Source organism: Chanodichthys erythropterus, chromosome 21, assembly GCF_024489055.1.
Source record: "Chanodichthys erythropterus isolate Z2021 chromosome 21, ASM2448905v1, whole genome shotgun sequence".
Classification (NCBI taxonomy): Eukaryota; Metazoa; Chordata; class Actinopteri; order Cypriniformes; family Xenocyprididae; genus Chanodichthys; species Chanodichthys erythropterus.
In genome coordinates, this window is record NC_090241.1 from 34,637,127 (window position 1) to 34,652,281 (window position 15,155).

At 35.4% G+C, this 15,155-nt stretch overlaps 1 protein-coding gene across 1 annotated transcript in view; it reads left to right on the forward strand.

Moving 5' to 3' along the window:
* The window catches only part of nav1b (neuron navigator 1b), an 88,679-nt gene that overhangs the window by 57,333 nt on the left and 16,191 nt on the right, over positions 1 to 15,155 (forward strand). The window contains exons 8-18 of the mRNA XM_067373595.1: positions 80 to 827; positions 1,824 to 2,228; positions 3,119 to 3,160; positions 3,243 to 3,397; positions 3,483 to 3,659; positions 4,060 to 4,109; positions 5,823 to 5,846; positions 7,521 to 7,598; positions 11,800 to 11,883; positions 12,484 to 12,598; positions 12,703 to 12,824. Coding sequence (XP_067229696.1) covers positions 80 to 827; positions 1,824 to 2,228; positions 3,119 to 3,160; positions 3,243 to 3,397; positions 3,483 to 3,659; positions 4,060 to 4,109; positions 5,823 to 5,846; positions 7,521 to 7,598; positions 11,800 to 11,883; positions 12,484 to 12,598; positions 12,703 to 12,824 — 2,000 coding nt within the window. The remainder of the gene's footprint in view (positions 1 to 79; positions 828 to 1,823; positions 2,229 to 3,118; positions 3,161 to 3,242; positions 3,398 to 3,482; positions 3,660 to 4,059; positions 4,110 to 5,822; positions 5,847 to 7,520; positions 7,599 to 11,799; positions 11,884 to 12,483; positions 12,599 to 12,702; positions 12,825 to 15,155) is intronic.

Here is a 15,155-nt window from a genome sequence, read left to right on the forward strand (position 1 = left end):
GTTTAAATATGCACATGTCCAAATGAAATATGATGCAGTGTTGTCAGTTTTAGTGACTGTTTTCTCTTTTTCTTTAAAGTCCCAAAAGGAGACTCAAAGGCGGTTGACAAGGTGAAAATGTCTGTGAAGGCAACGGGTCTCCAGCGTTCCCGCTCCGATGCCGGCCGGGACAACGCCGAGCACCGCAAGCCTCCTTCAGGTCTGGTGAAACCCTCCGCCGGCGGCTCCTTCGGTTACAAGAAACCGCCAACCACCGGTACCGCCACTGTCTTGACAGCAGGAGGCGCCACTATCACGAGTGGCTCGGCCACTGTGGGCAAAACCCCAAAGTCCTCGGGCATCCCCATCAAACCTGTCCCAGGTGGAGGTGGGCGCAAAAACAGCTTGGATGCCAGCGGCTCCGAACAGGGTTTCCTTGCGCCCAACGCTCGTGGTAGCATTCAATATCGTAGTCTGCCGCGGCCTGCAAAATCCAGCGCTATGAGTTTAACCGGACGACCTTCCTCTCGCCCTGTCAGTGGCAGCATCGATGCCAGTCTCCTCACTCTTAAACCCGTGCCAGCTTTGCCCAACACCATGCCCACCAGAGGAAAAGAAGGAGGCAGTTTGAAAGCAGTTAGTCGCTCGAGCACCACAGGACCTGTCAACCAAACGGATCGGGAGAAGGAGAAGGAAAGGGCCAAGGCCAAAGCGGACCTGGAGATCAGCTGTCTGAAGGCCGAGAACCAGGGCGAGAGCTGTGGAGAGACTGTAGAGAAGATCCATCGAGTGCGGAGGACGAGCGCGAGTAAATACCCTGAACTGAGCTCTCCGACCAGCACGCCGAGGTACGACATCTGCAGAAATACCTTATGTCAAGTAAAATTCATTGCAATCATTTCATGATATTTGTATATAAAATTAAAATAAAACATATTCTTTTTAAAAACAATAAAATGGAAATAAATTACTGAATTATTTGTTAAAGAAATTATTTAAAGAATTATTAAATAAAATAATTATGTAATAATTATAATAATTAATAATTAAATAAAAATTATATAAATTATATATAAAAATGCATATTTATATATATATATATATATATTTTTATATAATATATATTTTTATATATATATAAGATATATATATAATTATTTAATTATTAATACATTGAAAATTAATTATATATATATATATATATATATATATATATATATATATATATATATATATATATATATATATTTTTTTTTTTTTTTTTTTTTTTTTACCATCTTCATAAATCAGCTGGTAAAAAAATAATATTTATATTTTAAAATTTAAAAAAATATATTTTTGATGTGCTACACAGCTACTTGAGTCACTTAATTTTCCCCATTAGTCTGAAATACATTTATTTCATTTGAAAATATCATTTATTGATTATTATGATTTGTTAAATATTTAAATGAATTCAAATTGTTATAGCTAATGATTCTGATCTGTGTCATTGTAGTTTAAATATCAAATCATAACAAGCAATTGCACAATTGCTCAAAAAATATAGAAAATAAGTGTTTTATTTTACAAATTAAACAACTTTAATATGCAACTTTTTGCAGGAAATACTCTGCAGACGATCTATGTGTTTATATTATGCAAGTTATGCTACTCAATTATTTAAAACCCTTTCTGGAACCGGACATAAAGAGCCTTTGAGGTCGATTTTATGGTTGGCGGCATGTTCTTTATTTAGTTCCTCTGGATGCTCTGAAATCCCTTGTCTTCATGCAGTGCTTGACTACAGAAGGTCTTTGAGTTCATGACGTCATTGTTGCTGATTTTGTCTTTTACTCAAACAGGTTGCTGAGCAGCAAGTCTCTAGCTCACCCTCCCAGCCTGGCTCACCTAGACAAGGTCAACTCCAACAGTCTGGACTCTTGTATCACCATCCATGACCTTCCTCCAAAGATCCCTCCCTACTCCAAGCTCCAGGACTTGGCTGGCTCACGCGTACCGCCTCGACTCACCCCGAGCCCGGCGCCGGTGCTCCATATCGATTCCCCCAGCTGTTTCTCAGGCCAGGCGCTGTCTGTGAGCAGCTCCCCCATCCTCTACCCGAAGATGTCCGGCCTGCACCGCAGCATGGAGTCGCTGCCTCTTCATATGAGCGTGCCCACCAAAACTGATCTCGGGCACCGGGAAGAAGCCAGGAGTACCGGGACGTGGGGCGCAGGCAGTCGGACGTCCATCACTTTAGGCGACAGGTGAGTTTGGGTTTGTATAATGGCTGTATATGTTTTAACTGAGCAAAGTAGAGCAAAACAATGATATATAGAAAAATTATTGATTGAACGTGTTAAAAAGAGCAGCATAACTGTCACCAGCACTGTTTAAAGATGGTGTGCTGGCCTCAATGCTTTATTTATTTATAGAAATTAATATTATTATTTTATCATCTATTTTGTAATAGTTAATATTATAATTTAATAAAATTAATTTAAAATAAATTGTAATTTAATTCATATATATATATATATATATATATATATATATATATATATATATATATATATATATATATATATATATATAATTTATTTTAAGTTTACAAGACTTGTTTATGAAACTTGTTTAACAAGGTTTGACATATATTATATTTAATAAAAATAATATATATATTTATATATTAGAAGAGTGATCTTAATATCATAATAGTAATAATAATAATGTTAAAAAGTTTATTTTTTCAACTTGTTACAAAATGTGTGTGTGTGTGTGTATATATATATATATATATATATATATATATATATATATACATATACACACACACCATATCATAAAATAAATAATAAATAATAATAAAATAAATATATATTATATAACAATAAAAAAAAAACTATATGATCTTTTGTGTTATGTAATACACTCATGTTCCTGTATGCACTTAATGTTGCACAGTAAAATATTAAAAGGATGCTCATGTCATCTGCTGTGAGCCTGTCGCCCCCTGCTGGCAAAAGAGCAACAACTGCAAAATCAAACTAGATGAGTTACACTATCAGATGAACATTGTGGACTGGATATCAGTGTAATGCTAACAGTGCTGGTTTGGGGTGAGGTATTTATATGTGCTGCTCTCTACCCCTCCCAGTTTACAAACTGATAGGAACACCTTACCCAAGAAAGGATTAAGGTACAATTATTTAATTTAAAAAGAACTAGTACAGCAGTGCGATGTAAGATGATTCTGACATAGGTTACACTGTCTTCCGCAGTCGCTATGGCAGCGGGCAGTCAGATGGCGAAGGGAGGGAACGTCGCCATTCCCACACGATCACTAGCATGACGGATTCGGAGAGCCCGCCTCAGCTTCCTTCCCCCACACACGTGACACAACCCTTCCTAGGAAAAACACCGCCAACCAACGTGGGTAAGTGAAGTGAAACACCTTCTCATTTTACACCTTGAATGACTGAGAGAAATCACCTTGAATAATAAAATGACGTTCTCCACAGTGGCGCCAATCCCGAGTTCAAGCTCTGGTTCCCAGATCACACGATCCAACAGCATCCCAGCGAATGACATGGGCTACGAGCTGTACGGCACCTCTCCTCTGGGCAGCTCTCTCTCTCTGGCCGACCGACCGAAGAGCATGATGAGATCCGGATCCTTCAGAGAGCCTAGTGAAGATGGTGAGCCACAGGAAATGTTCAGTACCTGCCCTAACCTGTTCCTCAATTTGATTGGGAATGCATAAACGCTTAATGTTGCTAATAAACAAAAATATTTAGATTTTATTTTCAGTAACCAAAAACATCTTAGTTAATAACAACACTACTCAATGCTCAAACAAGATATATAATGAACAATTACAGTCATCATAAAATCAAAACTGCATGAGTCTATTTTCTTTAATACATATTCCTGGTCCTGATTCATCTGTGCATGTTATTATAAACATCAGTGAAGTCTGTTTTCCTTATTAAATATCTTGTTTCATTTGAAAAATAGACCATATTATAACAAGTAAAATTGGTTGCAAACAGCATTTCATGTTGACTTCAATTATAAAGCACAATCTCTTTCTCTCAGTTCATGGATCTGTGTTGTCTCTGGCCTCAAATGCCTCATCCAACTATTCGGTGAGTAGATACTTGATGAGGATATTAAAATTGGGTTGATTTCTGTATTTGTTCAAATGATGATGTTGAATGATCCTTTATTGGTCAGAGCTCTTTTTTAATGCTAGAATAGAAAACTAAAAAAAAAATCACAACTTAAAGTTTATCAATATTGAACTTTATTATGTAGATAAAGCTTACAATTCTACACGTTCATATGTTCTTATGAATGAAAGTGAATGGAACACAAAATCTGATCTTACCGGCCCTTTAATTCTTGCAGTTTCTCTTAAAGGGACAGTTCACCCAAAAATGTCATTACTCACCCTCATGTTGTTCCAATTATAATTTGAGCAAATAGATCTTTAATAATTAATGTGCGTAAACCTAAACCTGTAATTAATTACAAGTTTAGGTTTACGCACATTAATTATTAAAGATCTATTTGCTCAAATTATGCAGAAAATGCGAGTATGGATATGCATAAATTAATAACGATCTATTTGCTGAAATGTGGCTTTTGTAGGGCAGTTTATATCACGGCCTTATGTCTGCTTTAAAGCATTCTCTGTGACGGCCGGGATATAAATAGCTGTGTGCATTGTTCTTTTTGGCATTTAAAAAACTTTAAAAAGTGCTCAAAATGTGGCTTTCGTTAGGGAAGTGCGTCATTTTTCAAGGACTTATGTCCATTTTAACGTATTTAACTCTGTGGCATCCAAGAATCGCGCTGGGAAATGGGCTCAGTGTGCATTGTCATAACGCCACGTTTAATGGTTCATGAAAAAACATTGGTACAGTAAAAATGATGAAACTTTGTATTTTGTTAGGGCAGTAGGCTATATAAAAATATAAATACATAAATATAAAAATGTAAAAATACTGGTACTGTAAAATGTAGGCGTACTGAAATTTCATATTTCACAAGATCAAACGGCCCTTTATTAAACCACTTTGTTGGATTTAATGTATCCTTACAGGTGACAGAGAAATGCTTATTTTCTTCATTCAATTCTAACAGCACTTATTGCGAGCAGAGCCATTGACATAAAGGACTTTAGATATAAAGGAAGGCACGTGTTTAATTAAAACGAATAATCAACTGGATTCATCCTAGACGATTTGGTCTAAGAAAGCCAGATTTTGAGGAAATACAGCTGTATTAGTTCATGTGCATCCACTCTCATTTTCTCTTTAATTTTCATGATCTTTATTAGTTCATGTGCATCCATACTCTGGCTTTCTTCATAGGCAGTGATGCACAAATGAAATAGGTTATGGAAACTGGAAATTGTAATGCGTGTGCACAACATAAGTTTCTCGTGCGCACGCAATGCATTTCTTGTGTGCACGTGAAAGTTTCTCGTGAGCACGCTAAACTCTGTCATTTTTTTATTTTTGCAGAGGTCCCTTTAGGGGCTCCGTACTTATGAATGTTTATATGTGAGTAAAAGGCTAAATTAAATCTGTTCATCATATAAAGCGATTTATTCTCTTCAGACTAAACCGCTCGATTCATATGAATTAGTTTTATGATCTCTTTATAAACTTTTTGAAAGCTCTCAGATTTCATTAAAAATGTAATTTGCATTGCACGACATGAGGCTGAATAAATGATGACAGTATTTTTTGGGTTGAACACCCTTTAAACACACAGGCTTTTTTTCTCTCTATTTCTTGTCCTTGCTCACTTTTCTTGATCTTTATCCCTGTTTCTGTATCACGCACTCTCAGACTGAAGAGAGAATGCAAGGAGAGGTAAGACTTTTCTTATCAGCTTGTCCTTATCCTTTGCTTTCTCTTGTTTTCTGCTCAAGAAATAAATCATTCATATTCATGTTTGATCCACACTGTAACTCATTCTGGCCAAGAACCGCAGTCTAAACGACATGTAAAACAACCAACCATAGTTCTCTTTTTATCTGACATCATTCTTATACTAATTTCATTACATTTTAAAGGTGCCTTAGAATCAAAAAATGAATTTATCTTGGCATAGTCAAATAACAAGAGTTCAGTACATGGAAATGACATACAGTGAGTCTCAAACACCATTGTTTCCTCCTTCTTATATAAATCTCATTGGTTAAAAGACCTCCGAAGAACAGGCGAATCTCAACATAACACCGACTGTTACGTAACAGTCGGGATCATTAATATGTACGCCCCCAATATTTGCATATGCCAGCCCATGTTCAAGGCATTAGACAAGGAAAGGCAGTATTAACATCTGGATCTGTGCACAGCTGAATCATCAGACTAGGTAAGCAAGCAAGAACAATAGCGAAAAATGGCAGATGGGGCAATAATAACTGACATGATCCATGATATCATGATATTTTTTGTGATATTTGTGAATTGTCTTTCTAAATGTTTCGTTAGCATGTTGCTAATGTACTGTTAAATGTGGTTAAAGTTACCATCGTTTCTTACTGTATTCACGGAGACAAGAGCCGTCGCTATTTTCATTTTTAAACACTTGCAGTCTGTATAATTCATAAGCACAACTTCATTCTTTATAAATCTCTCCAACAGTGTGTAATGTTAGCTTTAGCCACGCGGCATAGCCTCAAACCCATTCAGAATCAAATGTAAACATCCAAATAAATACTATACTCACATGATCTGATGCATGACGAACATCTTGTAAAGATCCATTTGAGGGTTATATTAGCTGTGTGAACTTTGTAAATGCACTGTATTATAGTCGAGAGCTCGGGGGCAGGGAGCACGAGATTTAAAGGGGCCGCAGCCTGAATCGGTGCATAGTTAATGATGCCCCAAAATAGGCAGTTAAAAAAATGAATTAAAAAAAATCTATGGGGTATTTTGAGCTGAAACTTCACAGACACATTCAGGAAACACCTTAGACTTATATTACATCTTGTAAAAATTGGTTCTAGGGCAACTTTAAAGGATTAGTTCACTTCAGAATTAATATTTTCTTGATAATTTACTCAACCCCATGTCATCCAAGATGTTCATGTCTTTCATTCTTCAGTCGAAAAGAAATGAAGGTTTTTGAGGAAAATATTCCAAGATTTTTCTCCATATAGTGGACTTCAATGGGTTCAATGGGTTGAATGTCCAAATGACCGATCGTTTCTCTAGATTAGACTCTTTTTCCTCGTCTGGGATCATGTAGAGCTCTTTGAAGCTGCACTGAAACTGACATTTGGACCCGTTGAACCCCAGTGAAGTCCACTATATGGAGAAAAATCCTGGAATGTTTTCCTCAAACCTAAATTTCTTTTCGACTGAAGAAAGAAAGACATAAACATCTTGGATGACATGGGGGTGAAAAAATTATCAGGAAATTTTAATTCTGAAGTGAAATAATCCTTTAAGCTTAAACCATCCCATAAATATCTGTGTTTTGAATATAGTGCTGTACATGGATTTTTAATGTTTGTAACTCATTTTCCATCTCAGCAAATCCGCATACTGAGGCGTGAGCTCGAGTCGTCTCAGGATAAAGTGGCCAGCCTGACCACCCAACTCTCAGCAAATGTACGTGCAAAAACACATACATTACTATATACACAATTTCAGATTTTTATTTTAAAAATCATATTTTTTAAAATATTATTCAATACATTTTTAATATTTTAATGTGTTGTTTTATTTCATGTTTATATAATTAGATTTTATATCATACAAGTCACATGTATTGTGTCATAATAGCTATAGCAGTTTGAGTCTTTATACTTAAATGTCCATAATATGTTGTCAAAACTGTTTGTTTATCAGACACTCTGTCATGTCAATGACATCACCAGCATTTCTACATTCTACCACTTTTCTAAACTTCTCAATAATCATTGCTTGTTTCCCCAGTCAAACCAGGATTGTTAGTTAATTAATGAGTGTTGCCATGCAGTGCTGGTCATTGTAATCACAATATTTCTAGTGTTTTAAATCCAGCTGTCTGTCTGCCGGGCCAATAATTGATCACTTCTCACTGCAAGTTCCCACTAACCCACCTGCTTTCGACTCACCCTGCACTGATCTGCTGTTTCAGTACAACTGGCTTCAGCAATACAGTCACACACTGTGGTGACGTTCATATGCAGACAGGATTAGTTTTCCCAGTGTGGATTAAAATCACAAAGTACATCCCCTTACGCAAAGAAAATATATTTCCTTATATATGAATGATCGATATATTAAATGATTTAACAATATATTGAAAATATATTCTTTAATATAAAGAATAATATATTGTGTTAATATATTACAATATATTGAATGCATAAGGAATTGCAGCTTTTCATATATTGAAAAATATGACGATATATTTACTTATATATCATAATGTATGTAATTTTATATTCAGTAATACACTTCATAACATAATATATGGTGAATTCAGGTTTATTGGGACACTTTTTCCGAGTCATCTCAAAGGCAAAGTGTCCCAATCACCCTGAATTCACCCTAGATGTACATGTGATGAGATATGGTACTGTATGTGTATAAATATATTGAACATATGTACTCATGCAGTATACGCACACACATATATAGAAAAATATTATGTAATATATATTATATATGTTTCATATTTTCATATACAGCTAGTTTACAATAGCACAAGCACACCTGCATAACCCCAAAAACTACCATAATCCCTTTTAAATTCCAAAATAATAGAACATTAAACACTAACAGATCTCCCACTGTATTAATATTGTGTAAAACAATTTAAATAACACTTAATTTTAACATTTATTCTCCTTTAACAGTCAGAAGCAAAGCATGCTGGGAACTAGAAATCTTCTGTAACTCATTCCGTAAACGTGTAGCCTATGTGTGTATATATTAACATTTATGTATGTGCAATATATGTACACAATAAAGGATAAAACTTTATGAATATGATGGCGCCAATAGCCTTGGGGGCAGCACCAACTTGTAACGCAGTTTCACTTCGGGCGTCCAGAATTCGAGTCCCGGCTCATGGGACTTTTCCCAATCCCGTTCCCATCCCTCTCTCAACTTACTGTCCTGTCACAATGAAGGCAAAAACAGCAAAAATAAATCTTAAAACTTTATGAATATTACATGTAATGTTATTTTTGTCTTCATTTCTAAATATTTTTATGTATCAGTATATAGCCATACATGTTCAATGCATTTATCGCAGTATATTGAAAAATATATAAGCACTAGTTGCCCATATATGTAAATGTATTATGTAATATATTATATTTTGCAGTATATTCCCATATATTCTTGTTACATAAGGATCTATAAAGCATGAATTTACCTAATCACCTCAGGGAAAAGTAGTCCTGTCTAAGTATGGCTCTACATTGAAACAAATGAACCCTCATAAAGGTGAGAGGGCACCTGAGGGCCCTGATTTCTGATGCTGATCCCAGTGCATATATGAATGTGTGTGTGGGGTGGAGAGTTGTGGCCCTATAGTCCTAACAGCACTCTCCCTCTCTCCCTGGCTGATGTCCTCTCCCGGCCTCTGATGACTGACTGATTCCTGGGGTTGCTGGCTGTTGCAGGCAGGCCAGGTTTGTTGGACTGTCACTCGCAGCCCCGTCCGTCACTGTTGCATGTGTCTGTGCCCCTCGCAGGCCTCCCCATAGATATATATATATATACATAGATGCCTCATTAGCGGCTGTTTCTATGGGCCGCTGTTCGTAAGCCGTCTGCCATATTGAAACAGTCAAAGCCGAGAGCAAGTTGACTGAGCGTCTGGAAAAGTAGTTAGACGCATATATGAATATATATATATATATGTGCAAGAGACTTCAGCAGATGATTTTGCTAAACACAATACAAGACGCCGTCAGCTAATTAAAAAAAAATACCATAATAAAAACCTGTAATTTTTGAGTTAAAGGGACAGTTTACCCAAAAATGAAAATTCTGTCATCATTTACTCACCCTCATGTTGTTCTAACCCTGTATGAGTTTTTGAGAATGTTGGTAACCAGACAGTTGATGGTAGCCATTGACATCAACTGTCTGGTTACCAACATTCTTCAAAATATCTTATTTTGTGTTCAGCAGAAGAAAGAAACCCATACAGGTTTGGAACAACATAAGGGTGACATAAGTAAATGGTGATAGAAATTTACGTTTTGTGTGAACTATCCCTTTAATACATATAAAAACACAAAGCAACACATTCTCAGCTGTGAAAGGTTTCTTTTCCCATTTCTTCAAGAATTTAAATCTCGCTAGTTTCACAGCAATGTTGTGACATCATTGATTCTTACTATGAGTGACAACACACTGACTGTTCCAAGATGGCTGACGTGTCTGGAGTGGCCGAATGTGGCATCATCTATATATACACATCTATGGGCCGTCCTGCCATTAGTGTGGCGCTGACTGATGATGTGTGAAGTGGAACTTATTTATGTTTGCTCTGTGGCTTTTTATGCATCATCTGGCCTAATGCTGATGATGTCATAGTGTTGACCCTGGGTGCTGAAAGAAAGAACCGCAACTGCAAACACTTACATAGTCATAAATGCACTAATTGAGGATTAAAAGTTGCATTTGATTATTTAAACAAACCCCTAACCCACAGTATTCAATTTTGTGTGTGACTTGTATTGCATCATTTGTGCTTTGTATATCCACCCAGAACACCCTTAGCAATGTCTTAGCAACCACGACAACACCCCGAAAACCACCTAGAACATCTTAGCAACCACCAAAAAAACCTTTGGAACCACTTGCAATACCCTAGCAACTGCTTAACAACCACATATAACACTATAACAACCTCATACCAAAGTGCTAAATCCATTCAGAACACCTTAACAACCACATAACAACACCCTGGAAACCATTCACAACATCCTAACAACCATTTAGCAATGCTCTTGCAAACACTGAGCAACACCCTAGTAACCACATAACAATGCCCTGACAACTATTCGTAACACTCCAGCAACCGCATAGCAAATACAACGCACTAATAACCACTCGGAACACACCGCATAGCAACGCCCTAGTAACCACAACGAACACCCTTGCAACTGCATAGCAACATGGGAAAAAAAAAAAAACACTCAGCACAAGCAAAAATCATAGAAATTCTGCCATTCATCAACCACTTGGCAACTCTTGCAACCATTGAAAACACCTAAGCAACTGCAGAGCAACACCCTGCTAACAACATAGCAATTCCTTAGCAACTATACATTACACCCTAGCAACCAATGAGAACACCCTAATGATCAGATAGCAATTCCAACATACTAATAAACATTTAGAACACCTTAACAGCCACATAGCAACACCCTGGCAACCATCCATCACACCCTGGCAACCAGCCACAACAGCCTAGCATCACGCCGGAGAGTTTTTCCTCTCACGTTTTCTTCAGGAAATGTAAAACTGTAGTTCAGTATGTGATACAGTAGCATGCGCAGGCGGAGTGAGAAGCATGATGGATATTGTATTTTTTATCAGGATGATTCCATCGTCTCTTTCACACACTCTCTTCTGTAGCGTGTGTGTTGTCACATGGCAACCTCATGTTTTGTCCTTTGCAGCCTGCAGGTCATCCTCTGTTCACCCTACATCATCCATCCGTTCAACAGCTGTTCTTGATTCCCGTCCTTTCCCGTCGCTGTTTCCCAGTCCAGATGGAGACACACACGTCTGAGTGTGTGTGTGTGTGTATGTAGTGATGCATAGTGTATGTCAGACACTAACCTGTTCCTGTCTGCAGGCCAACCTGGTGGCAGCGTTTGAACAGAGTCTGGCCCTCATGACAGCAAGACTACAGAGTCTTTCGGTCACTTCTGAGCAGAAGGTCAGTTTACACCAATTGTTTTTGTTGCATTGGTGGGGAACAATTTTTTTTTGTTACGTTGGAGGGGGGACCAATTTTATTTTTTGTTCCTTTTATTCAAAGGAATTAAATAATTAAAGCATTAAAAGGGTTTTAAAGGAATAAAGAAACACTTTTTCTTTTATTCATCAAGGATGCATTAAATTGATCAAAAGTGACACTTATAATGTTACAAAAGATTTCTATTTCCAATAAATGCTGTTCTTTTGAACTTTCTAGTCATCAAAGAATCCTGAAAAAATGAATCATGGATTCCACAAAAATATGAAGCAGCACAACTTTCAACATTGATAATCATAAATGTTTCTTGAGCAGCCAATCAGCATATTAGAATGATTTCTGAAGGATCATGTGACACTGAAAACTGGAGTAATGATTCAGCTTCAGCTTTGATCACAGGAATAAATTACATTTTACAATAAATGACATAGAAATGAGTTTTTAAATTGTAATATGTCATAATATTACTGTTTCTTGGTATTTTTGATCAAATTAATGCAGCCTTGGTTGGTAAAGTTAAGTAAGTTTAAAGTTTAGTTTATCTTTGGTTTCTAATTTCAGGATTCTGAGTTACAGGACCTGAGGGAAACCATAGAGGTCTTGAAGACCAAGAACACAGAAGCCCAGTCTTTCATTCATGGGGCCCTCGAAACCTCCGACACCACACCCCCCAAAGGTTTGGAAGTTTAGATGTTAATAGAAAGATTGAGATGTTATTTTGTATTTACATTTAATCAGTTCATGCATTAAGCAATTCTTCTTATTTGATTTTTCTCCCAGAGCTGCAGATGGACCGGCAGAACTCGTCAGAGAGCATCTCCAGTCTGAACAGCATCACCAGTCACTCTAGCGCCGGCAGCCTGAAGGAACAGGAGGCCAAGAAGAAGAAGAAGAAGAGTTGGGTGAGGATGTGTCAGGGAAAGGAAATACCAGTTTCAGGAACTTGAATGTGCTTCCAGTTATTTTAGCTGTACAAAAACTGCGTGAGCATTGCAAAATAAGGTGTATAGCTGGTCCAGCAACAAACTAAAAACTAGCCTGGCCACCTTAAACTAGTAGGATCTGTTTGTTTCAGCAGGGATAAGATTGTTATGTTGGGATAGCATGTGTGCTATATATAGTATGTTATTGTTTGCTATCATCATGGGAACAGCACTGTTCCAGCGTTGAAAATAAGTATGACTGTGATCTCTTCCCTATGCTTCCCTGATCCCTGTTTTACAGGTCTATGAGGTGAGTCATTTACCCAGCCCACCTCATCCCATCCTCATCCATCACAAACACATCAGCAACTAAAGAAACAATCGATATTTACATCTCGTTGATGTATTATATGGACAAAATCTCAGTCAATATGTCTGATTCATTCAGGTTTAGAAGCTGCCATAAAGCAATATTTAAAGGATGAATTTTTGTTTCAGTAGTATGCAATACAATATTACGGAAGAGGATTAGGGCCAAGCAATAATAAAAAAATAAAACCATCTCGAGATTGAAGTTGTTCAATTTCGAGAAAAAAAGTCGAGATAAAATGTTGAGAATAAACTCATTAAATTATGAGTTTATTGTCAACATTTTATCTTGCCTTTTTTCTCGAAATTTAATGACATTTTCTCATAATTTAACGAGTTTATTCTCGTAATTTAACAACTTTTTTCTTGTAATTTAATGAGTTTATTCTCAACATTTTATCTTGACTTTTTTCTTGAAATTTAACGAGTTTTTTCTCGTAATTTAATGAGTTTATTCTCAACATTTTATCTTGACTTTTTTCTTGAAATGTAACGAGTTTTTTCTCGTAATTTAACGAGTTTATTCTCAAAATTTTATCTCGACTTTTTTCTTGGAATTTAACAATTTTTTTCTTGAAATTTAACGAGTTTATTCTCAACATTTTATCTCGACTTTTTTCTTGAAATTTAACGAGTTTTTTCTCGTAATTTAACGAGTTTATTCTCAACATTTTATCTTGACTTTTTTCTTGAAATTTAACGAGTTTTTTCTCGTAATTTAATGAGTTTATTCTCAACATTTTATCTTGACTTTTTTCTTGAAATTTAACGAGTTTTTTCTCGTAATTTAATGAGTTCATTCTCAACATTTTATCTCGACTTTTTTCTTGAAATTTAACGAGTTTTTTCTCGTAATTTAATGAGTTTATTCTCAACATTTTATCTTGCCTTTTTTCTCGAAATTTAATGACATTTTCTCATAATTTAACGAGTTTATTCTCGTAATTTAACAACTTTTTTCTTGTAATTTAATGAGTTTATTCTCAACATTTTATCTTGACTTTTTTCTTGAAATTTAACGAGTTTTTTCTCGTAATTTAATGAGTTTATTCTCAACATTTTATCTTGACTTTTTTCTTGAAATGTAACGAGTTTTTTCTCGTAATTTAACGAGTTTATTCTCAACATTTTATCTTGACTTTTTTCTTGAAATTTAACAATTTTTTTCTTGAAATTTAACGAGTTTATTCTCAACATTTTATCTCGACTTTTTTCTTGAAATTTAACGAGTTTTTTCTCGTAATTTAACGAGTTTATTCTCAACATTTTATCTTGACTTTTTTCTTGAAATTTAACGAGTTTTTTCTCGTAATTTAATGAGTTTATTCTCAACATTTTATCTTGACTTTTTTCTTGAAATTTAACGAGTTTTTTCTCGTAATTTAATGAGTTCATTCTCAACATTTTATCTCGACTTTTTTCTTGAAATTTAACGAGTTTTTTCTCGTAATTTAATGAGTTTATTCTCAACATTTTATCTTGACTTTTTTCTTGAAATTTAACGAGTTTTTTCTCGTAATTTAATGAGTTTATTCTCAACATTTTATCTTGACTTTTTTCTTGAAATTTAACGAGTTTTTTCTCGTAATTTAACGAGTTTATTCTCAAAATTTTATCTCGACTTTTTTCTTGAAATTTAACATTTTTTTTCTCGTAATTTAATGAGTTTATTCTCAACATTTTATCTCGACTTTTTTCTTGAAATTTAACGAGTTTTTTCTCGTAATTTAACGAGTTTATTCTCAACATTTTATCTCGACTTTTTTCTTGAAATTTAACGAGTTTTTTCTCGTAATTTAATGAGTTTATTCTCAACATTTTATCTTGACTTTTTTCTTGAAATTTAACACGTTTTTTCTCGTAATTTAACGAGTTTATTCTTAACATTTTATCTCGACTTTTTTCTCATAATTTAACAAGTTTTTTCTCGTAATTTAACAA